Source organism: Sorex araneus, chromosome 2 (assembly GCF_027595985.1).
Source record: "Sorex araneus isolate mSorAra2 chromosome 2, mSorAra2.pri, whole genome shotgun sequence".
NCBI classification, from domain to species: Eukaryota; Metazoa; Chordata; class Mammalia; order Eulipotyphla; family Soricidae; genus Sorex; species Sorex araneus.
In genome coordinates this window covers 343,004,166-343,019,465 of record NC_073303.1, presented here as the reverse complement: position 1 = coordinate 343,019,465, position 15,300 = coordinate 343,004,166, and the positions used below count along the sequence as shown (strand labels likewise).

The window sequence follows — 15,300 nt, the reverse complement described above, 5'->3', positions numbered from 1 at the left end:
AGGACCCTGAGCCTGAGTTTTCCTAAAAAGTTTTGTGTCCAGAGGGGTATAGCAGATAGGGCTTTGACCTTGCATATGGCCAATCACGGCACCCCATACACCCCAGCACAGAGCACTGTCAAGAGTTATTCCTGAGTGCAAAGCCAGGAGTAAGTCCTGAGCACTGGTGGCTGTGGTCCCCAGAACAACAACAGTCACACACCTTTCCTGTGGCATTTTGGAGCTTGAGTTTTATTTCCAGAAGCGATTACTTATTTAGAGACAAAAAAAAAATTACCTGGCACTTGATTCCGAATGCGTTTTTAACCGCGGGGAGTCAGGGGGTGTGGAAGGAGCAAGAGGCCTCTTCTCCAGCCCAGAGAGACGGCTCAACAGACTGGAGCACACATGCATGAGGCCCAGGCTAGATCCCAGCTCTGCATGTGGTACCCAGCACTGCCAGGAGTGTGCCCCTGTCCCCATCGGAGGGAATAGTCCTGGCACCCCCAGTGTGACTCAAAACCCAAAAGAAAAAAGTTTTTAGATGAGAATCTTCTAACTTTATGGACCTTCAGTTCTGCCAAGAATGTAGACGAAACACACCAAGACTTTAGAAAATGTTAGCGTGAATGTAACGACGTTTGGTACATATTTTACTTCCGGCATGAAAAGTTTTTAGAGAAAACGATGGCCACTCCCTGGAAGGGAGAGGAGGCAGGCAGTAGGTGGGCCCACAAGAACCTCCGCGTTTCCCGTCCGTCCAGTGTGAGTGGAGCAGTTTGTTCATTGGCACAGGCCTAAGTCTGCCCCCCGCGAGGCAGCCGGATGTTTGCAAACCTCCTTGGGTTGGGGAAGTTTATTCTGCATTACCCAACGCTCATTCTGTGTTGAAAGATTACAGGTTGATATGCCACCTGGTAACTACTCACCTTTGTTAAAGTAAAATACGACCCCCCCCCCCCGCAAGATTAGCACCCAGAAGTCAGGAGTTTTCTTTGGAGGGGAGGAGGGAGGGTGGGGATGTCCAAGAGCGCATGCGAGGCTCCCGTGCTTTACCCTCTGCACCATCTCTTAGGCCTCAAAGTCAGTTTTCCAAAAGAAAGAGAAGCCTCGCAGTGACCTCTCTGAGCAGCTCTGGCCCATAGTGGAAGAGAGGGAGGAACAGCATGACTTCTCCTTTAGTGCAGGCTTGCAGCCCGGCATATTCCCACACTGGGGGATCTTGCCAAACGGCCTACCTAACGGCTTGGTACCTGTGTCTAGGAAACGTGCATGGCCCCAACTTTTTAACCTGGGGCGACTACGTGAAAAGCACACGGAAAAGCGATCTGTAACCGGCACCTTGGGCTCGGTGCTTCTCAGTGGCCTCATCCGTGGAGCCCAGCCGCTCGTTCACACCCCGGGGGTGCCGCACTGAAGGTGCACCTTCCTCTCGATCCTTCATCACCATCACCGGCGTCTTCCAGTCCTGGCCCTTCTCAACCTACCGAGTAGTAGCCCAAGTTTGGCCTGCTGGGGAATCGGGGCCGGTCGCCCTGGGACAGTCGGGAGAGGGGGCGCGAGGGGTCGCCAAGGAGCGCACCCCCAAGGCCGCCTCGCCCGCCTCGCCCGCTCCGGAGGGGGAGCGATCAGGCACTGGGGCGGGTCCCGGGGAGCCCGGGGCCCGGAGGAGGCGCGATCCCCCCCCCCCCCCCCGGCTCCCAGGCTGGCTCCGGGGCAGGCTCCGCGGCGGGCGCGCTCGGCGGCGGCGGGCCGGGGGCCGGGAGGGGCGGGCGCGGCAGGCGCTGGCGAGGCTGCAGGGCGCCCGAGCGGTCGGACGGGGGAGCGAGAGGCCGGCGGGCGGCGGCCGGGCCCGGGCGGCGGGGGCGGGCGCGCGGGGCCCGGGGGGCGGCGCCGGCCGGCGGGGGCGGCGTCTCCCCGAGCTGCGCAGGCGTTGCTCGCACCTTGTTGATTAGTCAGTGCCGGGTGCGCTGCTATGGCGCTTCTCAGCCCCGCGGCTCCTCCTCACGCGCGCGCGGCCGAGGGCAGGAGGGCGGAGAGGAGGAGGCGGCGAGCGGGCGGCCGCCGCAGCTGCACAGCCCGAGCCGCCGCAGCCGGCAGCCGCGGCCGGGCGTGAGGGCGCGCGGGGCGCCCCGGCGATGCCCCGCAGCCGCCGCTGAGCCGGGCGCGGGCACTCCCCCCCTCCGACCCCGGCGCCCCCTCCTCCCCAGCCCGGCCGCCCCCCGCGCGCCCCAGACCGCGAGCGCCAGCAGCCCAGGCGCGGGTGGTGCCGGCGGCGGCGGCGGCGGCGGCGGCGGGAGCGCAAGGGGCAGAAGGAGGCGGGGAAGATGGACCCGGCGCCCGCGCTGGGCTGCAGCCTCAAGGATGTGAAGTGGAGCCCCGTGGCCGTTCCGCTCGACCTGCTGGTCAGCACTTACCGGCTGCCCCAGATCGCGCGGCTGGACAGCGGTGAGTCCCGCAGTCCGGGCGCGGGCGTGCGCGCGTGTGCCCGGCGGGGTGGGACCGGGTGGGCAGGGGGCTTCGAGTGGGCCGGGGCCACTGCCGCAGTGCTCCCCACTCACTCCCCGCTTCCAGCCGCGGCCGGGGCGCTGGAAATCAGAACCTCGCAGTGCCATTCGCTTAGGACGCAAAGAACAAAAATCAACAGCGGGGAAACCTCTGCAGATAGTAATCTCGGAGGCGAGGAGGCCCTCCCCACCCGCCTGCAAGAATTACTCAACCTGGGAAACCCTGAAGAGTTATCTTAAGCAACTTTCTTACGAAAATAATCGGACTTTGGGTGGCACCCCCTCCTCACCCCATCCCCTTTACTGGATGCTCCTCCGACCCCCCTCCCTCGCCCCCCTGCAAAAAGCCGTCGGTTTAAGAGGGGAAAAAAAGCTCCTGGGTGACCATTGAAAGGGATCGCATTTCCCAGAGACCTTTTTATTACAGCTTGTCTGTTTTGTTTAACCGAACTGAAAGTAATTTAGGACTGTGTGTCGAAAATGTTTTGAGCCCAAGTGATGGTATGCTTAAGGTTAATGATTAGCCGAGCGCGTTTCCCAGCTTGGAATAAACTTAAGTCACCCAAACCTATATTGACAGGGAACCTGAGCCCTGAGCTATGAAATGCTTTTATTTCCTCTAACTGACCGGAAACTAACCAAATACCCCTCCAGCTATTTTCTGCAGCTTGACACCCGCAGTGTATCGTGTCAAGCGCGTCGGCACCCGTCAATCAGTTCGAAAGTTGGGACACGTAAACCTAAGGTGGCAGTCCAGTTGGTTTCTTTCTCTTGTGTTCTCCCAGTAACTTAAAGTGGATGTCAACTTTGCAGGATTTCAGAGTGTGCAGGAACAAGGCTGTCCTCTTTGAGGCTGCTGGCAGGTACCTGAGCCCAGGCTGGCAGGAGAAAGGTAGAGCTGTGACCACACAGGCCAAGTTGAAGGGGTCATTGAACCAGGAAGATGGCAGTCCCTAGCCCAAGGATTTGGGTTACTGTTGGAGTGTGTAACTTGAGAAGTGTAAACCTCCTAAGAAGAACTAAGAACCCCCACCCACTCACTCCTTTCTTTTTTCCTGGGAGTAGATTAGACATTTGAAGCACTGAGGTGACAGAATGCAAGTAGGGAAGTTCAGGGAGTCAGGAAAACAAATCTTACTTCCTTGCTACCTTTGCTTGATGAGCTATGGTAGTGTTAGACATTGAGATGAATCCTGAGGTGGGGGGAGCAGGCAGGTGATGCTCCAAATATTCCTGCCCTGAGTGGGGGTGTGGAAGTGTTTCATACTTTACATACCCATTACCTGTAGATCTTAGTGTGTTGTCTGTGCGCATGCGTTTTCATGCTTTTCCTCTTCCACCGTGCATAGTTCTGCGCATTGGAAGATTGGGAGCCCCTTTTGACCTTTTGTCATCGCTGCACTTTCCATCAGAATGTCTGGACTTCCCAGGGAGCACTGGGGCTTGGGTGGCACCCCCTCCAAAAGCTTCATTCAACGGAAAGTTTGAAGAGATTGACTTTGAGATGTAGACATAACTTTTAGCTTTATTATCCACTTTCGTATCCCCACCATTCATAAAAAGGATCTGAATCAGCAGTCTACTCATCCCACACTTCTTTTTAAAATTAGTACGTGGGTAGCAAGTCTTAACACTGTGTCCTTTTGTGGCATGATTTTGTTCACTATGTGTAATTCCAGCTCTTTATTGTAGATTTCTCTATTACTGCTGAGAATTAAAAATGCTGCACTGATATTTAGGATCACAGCAGAATACTGCTTTACACCTTATTTCCTTTTCAACAATCCCATCTTGTTTAAATATTTTTCAAGTGTAGTAACTGCACTTTGTTCTGTGGGATGGTTGGTTATATTTTAATCTCTAGTCCCCTAGAGTGGAGATGATGCTGTTTTACATTTTGCCTCTCTAAGTTTTGATGTAATAGCCACTTTTGTACATACACGAATTGGTTTTGTTATATTTCTGCCTTGCTGTTTGTGAATCTTTTTGTTAAGTCCTTAATAGAGACTGAAGGTGATAAGCTACTAGGGGAATTGTGGGGGTCCCACTCTTCCCATGTTTTTAGAATATTATTACTATTTTTTCTCCCTCCGAGAATATTATTAAGTATCTGAAAAACAATTTTTATTTTTTTGCTAGGCTGGAACGATACCACAGTGGGTAGGGCGTTTGCCTTGCACGCTGCCGACCCTGGTTCGATTCCTCCGTCCCTTTTGGAGAGCCTGGCAAGCTACCGAGAGTATTCTGCCCGCACGGCAGAGCCTGGCAAGCTACCCGTGGCGCATTCGATATGCCAAAAATAGTAACAAGTCTCACAGTGGAGACATTACTAGTGCCCTCTCTAGCAAATCGATGAACAACAGGATGACAGTGCTACCGTGTTACAGACTAGAATGATAGTATAGTTGAGTAGGGTGTTTGCCTTGCATACATTGGACCTGGGTTTGGTCCCCAGCACCCCATATGGTTCACTGAACATTGCCAGGAGTTATTCCTGAGTGCAGAGCAAGGAGTAAGGCCTGAACACTTCCGGGTGCCTCCGCCCTAGCTCTCACCCACACCCCCACCTCCGCCCAAACAAAACCAAAAATTTTATTAATTTGATAAGGGAAGTATTTATCAGTTGAATTTTGGGTAGACTTTAAAAATCAGCCATAGGGACCAGTCATAGGGACCACTCAGGCCTTGCATGTAACTGACCCAGTTTGATCCCTGGGAATACATGGTCCTTTGAGCATCCCTGGGTATAGCCTGGAGGCCCCCAAGCACTGTCAGTGTCACCCATGTAATCCTGGCACTGAGCAGCAACACATCCTCAGGTCCTTGCATTGATCTGGCCTGGTTGGCTGACAATTTCTGCAAGGGATTCTGGCCTCCTGAGTGCTGCTTCCCATACTCCCCAGCCTCTTCCTCAAAAAAAAAAAAAAAAAAGTCATCTGTAGAGTTTGCACTTTTTTTTCCCTTTTTTTTTCTTTTTGGGTCACACCTGGTGATGCACAGGGGTTACTTCTGGCTTTGCACTCAGGAATTACTCCTGGTGGTGCTCAGGGGACCATATGGAATGCTGGGAATCAAACCCAGGTTGGCCGAGTGCAAGGCAAACGCCCTATCCGCTGTGCTATTGCTCCAGCCCTGCACTTACTTTTAATTATGTCTCAGAGCAATGTTTAGAACTTGCCGCCATACTTATAAATGGCATATGTGAAGTCTTACATTTTATATAGTCCTTAGGTTGTATCTGTTCTTTGGCTGGTTTTAGTAGTGCAGGTACATTTTATATACTCACACCCTATACTTAGACATAAAAGGTAGTCATTTTCCAAATCATTTGTTTTAAGAGACTGGAAGAATTGAAAAACATACCACTGGTTGACATGCCAAGAGAAAACTATTGGTGAGCGTTAGGTAATCATTTAAGGTTCTGAAGCATATAATTTCATACCTGTTGATCATTGAATGACTACTGTGTGGTGCTAAGGATGTAATTTCATGGATATTGATCACTTAATGCCTACTATGTGCTGCTGTGCTTCTAGGCACATGTTCTCTCAAATGGACAGCAACCCCATTTTAAGGATTTCGAGAAACTGAGGTTTAGTGAGAAATTGAGCGATATACCAGATATATCTGGTGGGGTGGGATTTTCAGTGACTTTCTGCTTTATTTTGTGGTTTTGGCTTGGGGGGGAGGGTATACCTCGGTGGGCACCTGTAGGGCATGTATTATCTCTCTGGCCTCGGGCTTTTTTCTTAAAGCTGACTTTGGGATTGGTTCAATTCCCAGCACTGCGATTGGTTTCCTGAGCGCTGCTAGGAGTGGTCCTTGAGCATCAAGTCCGGAGTGGGCTCTGAGTAAAGCCGGTGGTGTCCCCCGCCAAAGGAGTTTATGTGGGGCCCACAGCTGGCAGTGCCAGGGGACACACACTCCCAGTGTATCACTTATCACTTGAGGCGCCATGAGGTGCTGGAGAACAAACATCTTTGCTCCCAAATGCATAGCATGTGTACTGTTCTTTGAGCCCTTTCGTTGACTTCAATGAACTGCAGGCCTCTTATCTCATTGAACTAAACCGGAGCAGGGGGAGAGGAAGCTTGTCCTCTACTGTCAGGCTTTCTGAGAACCAGAGGCCTGGAAAGTCAACAGAAAATGGTGTAGACTTCGAATTAAATGCCAGTCACATCCATCAATTTAGGTAACTTTTAACTTTCCGAAAGACTACTGAAAACTGTGTAAGAGGCTGCATGAAATCTGAGAAAGGAGGAAGTAGAAGATTAGGGAATGTGATGTGTCTGCTGACATCACTCCCCAATACGTTTGCCGTACTTAAAATATTGGCTACTGCACAGCAGGCAGAGAACTCACCCGTTCTCTGCTATGCGTGTCAGTCCTGAAATGCTAGGTAGAAGGTACATTCAGTATTACCTCCGCAGTGGTAAAATCTTTCGTTAAATGGTAAAATGAATGCAAAACTGGTGCACCCTTCTGCATTGCCTCATGTGTCTTTCTTGAGACTCAAAACGTACTCGAGGGATTCTTCTGAGCGAGGTACTGCTCAGACATGAGTCTCTCCCCAGCCACTGAGGTATATAAAATGCAAATCAGATCAGATAGTTTAACTGATTGCCAGTCTTCGAAAATGTTGGCTGTAGAACCAGTTTCATGACAATAAAAGGAAGGAGAGAATGCTAATCCTCCCCCTTCTCCAGTCCATCCTTATTCAAAACGGGATAGGTAAGAAATTGTTCTTTTGGAGCTGGAGAGATAGGATAGTGGTACCTTCATTCCCCTGCCCTCCCACCAAGAAAATAAATTGTTCCTTTTATTTCTTTACTATTTTGTCTTGGATTAGCGCTGAAGACTTGGTCTATAGCAGCATTGGGTTTTTCATGTTTTGTTTTTTTTTTCCAGCTGGGGCCACATAGGCCCCCAGGATATTCCAGAGAGGCCACAGGTAAAAATAGCATAAATGGAGGCTGTGGAATGAGCTTCAGGGCCAACCAGTAGGAGGGGGTGAGTTGAGGGGTAGCGGGGAGGGGCACCGGAAGGAAACAAGGTCAGGAACATTCAAGAAAGGTTGAGAAGCCCTGGTACAGAGCAGTGTTCTTTCAACACTTTGGCTCCTGTACCTTCTCAGAGAGTCTATCAAACACTGCTCAAAGTACATTTTTTTTAACTCATTGGTAATACTTCACCCTAAGTTTAGTTGCAAAGATGTATTTTTCGGCATATTCATTTTTTGAAATAGTCATATTAAAGTCTTGTAGGTTCTTTATTTGATTCTCAATCATTTGCTTATCAAAAAGGTGCTTCAATAGCTATGATTTTTATGCTTTTTTCCCCCCCTCAAGTGTACTGTCAGGGCTCTTACTATCCTTTTTGCCCACAGTGTAATGCATGTTTACCCTTAAAAGTCTCTTATAGGTCACCTAAAAACTTTCTTTAACAAATTAAAAGGCAGAGACTTTCATTTTACAGCCCCTCTACAATTCCCCCTCCATTCATTGTCGCTACCAAAGGCATACACTTTGTAACTCAGTCTTTTATATGTCCTTTAACCACAAGTTTCTTCATATTTAAAGACTTCTGGTTGTTTATAACAAAGAATTAGGAATTACCCTACTTAGAAAAGGAGTCTACCCTTTGCTGGAGTTTGTCACTCCTCAACAAAGTCTCTTGCCCCTGTGCCTGGCTGTCTTCACCGGGGTCCCCAGAGGGGGTGGGTTGAGTTTCCCTCCCCGCCCTGAGCAGAGCCCCAGCAGCCAAAGACTTCTGGAACCCAGCCAAAGCCATGCTCAAGGCCCCTCTCCACACATTTGGACGAACCTCACGCATGAAGGAATCGGCAGAGGAACCCAGGTGTGGGGGACCTCCAAGCCTGCTTGGATTGGGACTGGGCCTCTTCTACCCAGATCCCACGTTTTCCAGTAGATAGGCAGTCACATCCAGAAACTGCCCCAAGTGCTGTGTAATCCCATCAACGGCCAACATCCAGAACTACAAAACCAAGCTCCCGGAATAAAACCAAGCTTTCGACATCTTATAGCCTAGTTATTCCTCTTGGAGCACCTGCCAAGCTACCGAGAGTTTTCCTGCCTGCATGGGAAAACCTGATAAGCTCCCCATGGAGTATTCATATGCCAAAACCAGTAACAGTGATGGTTCGGGTCTCATTCCCCTGACCCTGAAAGAGCCTCCAATGCGGCACCTTTGGGAAGGACAAGTAAAGAGAGGCTTCTATAATCTCAGGACTAGGATGAATGGAGATGTTACTGAGACCACTTGAGAAAGTCGGCAATCAGTGGGATGATGATGATGATGATGATGATATTTATTCTTTTGTTGGTTGCCTTGAAGCCTGGGGTGGTGTAATTTTGAAAGTTCTGGGCAAGATAAAGCAAATATTTTTGCTTTAAACACCCCCACCCCCATTTTTTTTTTTTAAAGAAAAATTTCAAGGATTTGGCTCAGTGGGACAGCATATGTCTTATGTATATAAGTCCTGGATTTGATCCTGGCAAAAACAACCACACACAGCTGTGCTCAGGACTTAATCCTGACTGTGCTTAGAAATCACTCACGGTCCCTCTGAAGATCAAATGATGTGCCTGGCATTGAACCAGGTAGGCCTCATGCAAGTCAAACCCCCGACGCACTGTATTATCACTGTGGCCCCATAATTTATTAAAACATTGACGTGAAGTGACATATTGGTTTCAGGTGTACAGTACCATGACTCAGTATTTTATAGGTTGTGAAATGATCACTAGAATAGCACTGTAGTGCTGTCGTCCCGTTGTTCATCGATTTGCTCGAGTGGGCACCAGTAACGTCTCCATTGTGAGACTTGTTACTGTTTTTGGCATATCGAATATGCCACGGGTAGCTTGCCAGGCTCTGCTGTGCGGGCGGATACTCTCGGTAGTTTACCGGGCTCTCCGAGAGGGACAGAGGAATTGAACCTGGGTCAGCTGCGTGCAAGACAAATAGCCTACCCGCTGTGCTATTGCTGCAGTCCATCACCAGAGTAAATGTAGATTACCACCCTCCAAGTGCAATGCGACTCTAACCTTGAGAATTTACTCTGCTTTGTAATGTGGGTAAAGGAGCACTGAAGGTGAGGTGGTGAAAGCAGTTTACACTCTCCCTGGTGGGTGGAGTTGGAGGCAGCCGAGAAGAGAGCCCGGTAGCAGCCTCTGTTTCCCCTGGGGTTGTTAGTATTGTGGGTACATTTGTCCTGGGTAAGATGCGGTTGACAGTTGAAAGGATACGGGATTCGGGACCTCGGGGCCTCTGTGTAGTTTTGTGGCCATGTGATCTTTGTCAGGTCTCAAAAGTCCCTTGATTTGTAGTCCTCTCACGAAGAAAAAGAAGAAAAGAAGAAGGATGTGCTTGTCCATTTATCTCATGGTTATTCACTTGTTTATTCCATTAGCTCATATTTATTTAGCCTCTATTATATATCAAGTCCTCATAAGAGTGTTTGGGACAACAACTCCAAACAAATCTGTGAAAAACCTCTGTCTTCATGGAGCTTACAGTCTTCTGTATCTACTTACTGCAATCATTGGATGCAGTAATACCCGTGAAATCCATGGAGATCGCAGTATGTCTGCCTGTGTCAGGTGGTACAGTGGAGGCAGTGACTGACCGAGGGGAAGCTTCATAAGCTTCATAACGTGTAATTTATGCAACAGAAGTTCACCGCATTGCTGTCCATTTTATTGCAGTTGAGATAAAGGAGGGAGGGAAATGCTCTCAGATTTCAGTCTCTCTCCTTTTGAGTATTCTGGATTATTGATTTAGTGATCCACAGGTTTTCATTTATCTTTTTAATGGTGTGAGGTCAGTGTCAGAGGAAAAGGATTATAAACTAACTCAAGATTGGGTCTGGAGTGACCAATGCCAGAAGTTAAGAAAGACACTTGGAACTTAATTCAGAACAACTGGAGTTGGATGAAATACTTCTGAGTTACTTGAATCTTTATTTTTAATTTAATTTTCATTCAGACATTATACTTTACAAAGTTGTTTATAATTTAGTTTCAAGCATTATAATAGGGCTTCAGGCATATAATGTTCCCACCTCCAATCTCCCTGCCCCAGGACCCTGTCCTCCACTGCTGACTCCAGGGTTCCGTCTTGCACCTCAGCCTGAATACTTGACAGGTATACTTTAAGATTTAATTATCATAGTTTGGGTCCCGGGGTTTTAGGAGTGTTGGGTCTAGTGGTTTAGATGCATACGGATACAGACAAGCCCAACACCCCTGACCCTTGCTCCTGTGTTACTTCCAGACCTCTTGTTTCCCTCCTCCATTTCTCTCCTTCTTTGGCATTTTTGTTCATTTTACTACCTTCCTTTCTACTTTCATTGCAACCATGGTGACTCTCTGAGCAGCTAGAGTTGCCATACACAGGTGGGTATGATAAAGCTCACGAGTGCTCTTTTATACACCTTGTACTTGAGTTATTTACATATTCCTAACTGGCTCTGCCTGAAACTTATCAGAAAAGAACAGGAGAGCACGCTATAGAAGGCAGTGAATGCGCTGACCAACAAGGCAAGATTGGACGTACCTCCTTTGGTGCTCACTTCTTAATTAAGATGCCTTGTTTGTTTGTTTTTGTGGTTTGTGGATTTCTTAGGCCATATCTAGCTATGCTCAGGATTTACTCCTGGCTCTGTGCTCAGGAGTTACTCTGAGCAGTGCTCAGGGCACCATATGGGATGCCAGGGATCAAACGCTGATTGGCCATGTGCAAGGCAAGCACCCTACCTGTTGTATTATCTCTCCAGCCCAAGATGGCTGTTTTTTTTGGGGGGTGGGGGTTAGACCATACCCAGCAGAACTCAGGAGCTCTATGTTCCAGGTCACTCCCAGCCATGCTTTGTGACCACGGGGTGCTGGGAACTGGTCTGGGGTTATCCGCATGCAAGGCAAGCACCTTAACCCCTGGACCAGCTCTCCAACCCAACATGGTTGTATTAAAAGTTGTAAATTAATCTCCATGTAGTCAGAAAAAAAGACGGACATTGGGTTTATCTGTAAAAGGAAAACTGGTTTGACGGTTTTGATGGACTCCATCATAGTTTAAAGAGGGAGTTTGTTAGTCTCTTTTGCTCACTTGGCTGCCTTATGGAGATAGCAAGTTCTTGTAGGCCAGCTTGTAAACTGGTTTATTTTTGTTTGAGATTCCTGAGGTGTCTGTCTTTTCACTTACCCAGCTGTAGTCCTAGAAGACTCAGAAACTCTTTCCTGTCTTCAGCAAGGCCATCAATCTTAAGAACACCAGTATTACAAGCGACCTGAAAAGTAACTTTGATTGCTAGTTTTATATTACTTTTATCACACTTTTAAAATATAAAATGTTTGCTAAAATATTTCAAATCTTATGGGATGGTTGTCAGAGTAGACATTTCCACACTAAGATGTTCCCATATCTCAACCCCTGTTTCTACTCCCAATTTCATAAAAAAAATGTTTCCTTGAATTTCAGGTCACAGGTGTCTAAAATTATTTTTTATTATTCCACAATTTGAAATATAAATGTGACATATGGGAGGGAGGCAGTTAGCGAACACTTAATAAATGAATGAAAATAACTCGGTATTAAAAATTTTAAGGGCTTGGGGACCACAGTGATAGTCAGTAGGTAAGGTGTTTGCCTTGCATGCAGTCAACCTTGCTTCGATACCCATATAGTCCCCTGTGCACCAACAGTAGTGATCCCGGAGTGCAGAGTCAGGTATAAGCCCCAAGCAGTGCTGGGTGCACATCACCCTCCCCCCAATTTCAAGGGCTAAAATAAAAAACTCAAAGGCCAGTACCAGCGAGATAGATGTACAAGCATTAAGGCGTACCCCTGCCTTCATTAATCCCCAGCACCACTTGATTCTCCTAAGCACCCTAAGTACTTCTAGGTGTAGGCCTGGAGGCACTGCTGGGGAGCACTGCAGTCATGGGGGTTTGCAGTGAAGACCAGGAGTCACTGGGAGCATGGGAGAGAGAATCCAGAGGTTAAGGCACTTGCCTTGCCTGCAGCCAACCCCAGTTCAGCTCCCGTTGCTGTACATGTTCCTGTGCTCCGCATGGAGTCTTCTTTGAGCAGAGCCAGCGCAGGCCTTAAGCCGTGTCCAGGCCTTCTGAGCACTGCTTGGGAAATCCCCTGCCGTAAATTAATTGACTAATTCCAAGGCCCATCGGGTGAGAAATTATTTTCTTTTACTGTTTCTTTTATTTTATGGGGGCTCTCTCCACCCTCTGGAGAAGGCTGCGGTATCTCTTGTCAACATTATCTTTTCTCTTTCCTTTGTTAGGCTCATCTTAAAAAATTGTGGTGCTCGGGATTGAACCTCACACATGCAAGGCAGGTGCTCCACCTCTAGTTGCCGCCCCATTTGTCTCTCCCCTTTCAATGTTACTTCAAAAAAGATTTTTTTCAAGTCTGAAATATCTATATTACTTCAGCTGTCTATGACCTTTATAAGTCTGAGTTGGATTTTTACCCTTTATTTCAGTACCACTGTATCACTGTCATCCCATTGCTCATCGATTTGCTCAAGCGGGCACCAGTAATGTCTCGATGGTGAGACTTGTTACTGTTTTTGGCATATCGAATATGCCACAGGTAGCTTGCCAGGCTCTGCCGTGGGGGGCAGATAATCTTGGCAGCTTGCCGGGCTCTCCGAGAGGGACTGAGGAATCGAACCTAGATTGGCCGTGTGCAAGGCAAACGCCCTACCCACTTTGCTATCACACCAGCCCAAGTCGTAAAAGTAGATGTATTCTTGAGTGGGGGGCTGGAAGGTGGTTGGGCCACACCCAGTGCTGATCAGTGACTCTTCATGGCTCTGTGCTCAGGAGTGACCCCTGATAGTGCGGGGGACCTTGTGTGGTGCCGGGGCTAAGATCCAGGGTCAGTGGGAAGCAGGGCAAGTGCCTAATTCCTGTACTATCTCTATGGCCCTATGCTCTTAATTACACAGAGTTTATCTACAAATAGATTATCAGTATTTTAAATTTACTTCTGGAAATTGCAGCTCATTTTTACATGTCACTTTCTTGTTCATTTGTACTGGTTTTCAGATGCTTCCCATATATATATATTATTTGTAGCAGCGCCACTGTGTCTTCAATGCTATATGGTCTGGAATGCCTTCAATCTTCAAAAACTAGCCAACTCTTCCTATAGTAAAGGAAAGGCCTGAATAGACAGCTATTAACTCATTGTTAGTAGGCACTGGGGATTTTTAGGGCACTGGGGATTTTATTTTTCAGCAAAGCAAGCCACACGGGTTTAAATAGTGTGGCAAAACTATGACTACTAATTTGGTACAGTTGTCATCTTCCTAGAATAGCTCTAAGATTGACACAAAACCTACTTAATCCCAGACAATGAGTTTCCTTTTATGCCACTGCAGGAGTATTACATAGTGGTAAAAGAAGGGAAGAACAATGTTTTCAAGCCCCCTCCAATTCTGTGGATGAATTACTTTATAATTATAGGTCATGTCATTATAATTGATTCTGCTAATTTTTAAAACCTAGTTTGAAGTATTTAAATACCACTTGGGCTTTGATGGCTTAATGGTTGTTTACTAATTATGGCCTTACTGAATTTAAAATGCAATATGAAGTCTTTACAGTGAGGAAGATACTTGTTATGCAGGTTAATATTTAACACGTACAGTAAGTTATTATGATTAGGCTTCATTATAGCTTAGAGGAAAATGTAATTGTGTTTGAGCAGTGCTTATGTTTGTAGCCCTGTGAGTATTTAAAATAAATTATCTTATATTGTTTTTTTTGTTTGTTTGTTTGGTTTTTTTTACTCAGTAGAGAGAGATTTTCCTTGGTCGGGACTTTTTATTTTCTTTTCCTTTTGATAACTGGCTCACATGGTCAGTTCTTCCCGTCCATGGGGGAGCTAGAGTCAAACCTCTGAAGGTAACTGGAAAGGGGGACATGTTTGGTTTTCTGTTTTAAAACATATGGTTACTTTGTAGGTCATCAGGGAGCCAGGTTATAACATTCTGTCACTTATTAATAAACAGCAGGTTAGCAAATGCCTTGAGGAAGCCTCCTCAGTTATCTGCAGGGCCTCCGTCCGCATGGAGCTGGGATCCTCACTTTTTTCTTGTTTCTTCTAGCCATACTCCGCAGTGCTGGAGCTTACTCCTGGCTCTTGCTCAGGGATCACTCCCGGCAGGGCTCAGGGGAACCAGTGGAATGTTAGTATGCAAGACAAATGCCCATCCCACTGTACTGTCGCTCCAGCCCCTGAAACTTTGAATGGCTTCTCCCTTCAGTGTCCAATGGGCAAGTAAAGGATGCTGAAACTGAGGAACTAATGTATAGTTCAGTATCATTCCTGACCCTTAGTAGCTTAGTGCTCCGAGACTTTCTATTCTAATCGGTCTCAGACTAATATTTAAAACAATGCATGATTCTCTTTTGCCTTGGACCCTTGGTTCACAAAATAAAATCAAGAAGTATCAGACTCAAGTAAAAAAGTTTAGGTATGACTAGAAGGTTCATAACACCTACTTAAAATAAGTAACATAAAGCCTGCTAAGGTTCTGTCAAAGCTTGTTGTAGCTCCCCTCATTCCCCTCACAGCTGCCCCCCAACCTCCAGTTCTGAAAATTTAGGCTGGTTTTCTAATCAGTCTAAGACAGACTTGTCCAAGGCTTATAATTCGAAGGATATGACACCCCCTCTCTGGGAGCTACCCCATTGCCCCATTGCTTTCTGTGGATTCTGATTGGTCCAAAACAGAACTTTTAAGAATTTAAGAATACAACAGAAATTGA

At 47.5% G+C, this 15,300-nt stretch overlaps 1 protein-coding gene across 2 annotated transcripts in view; it reads left to right on the top strand.

Annotated features, from left to right (window-relative positions):
- Window positions 1-1,895: 1,895 nt before the first annotated feature.
- Window positions 1,896-15,300, top strand: part of GAREM1 (GRB2 associated regulator of MAPK1 subtype 1) — a 206,881-nt gene continuing 193,476 nt past the window's right edge. Inside the window, exon 1 of one of the 2 annotated variants that reach the window (XM_004606049.2) lies at window positions 1,896-2,427. In XM_004606049.2, coding sequence (XP_004606106.2) covers window positions 2,307-2,427 — 121 coding nt within the window. In that variant the 5' untranslated portion in view covers window positions 1,896-2,306. The remainder of the gene's footprint in view (window positions 2,428-15,300) is intronic. The other variant, XM_004606048.2, reaches the window with a different exon arrangement.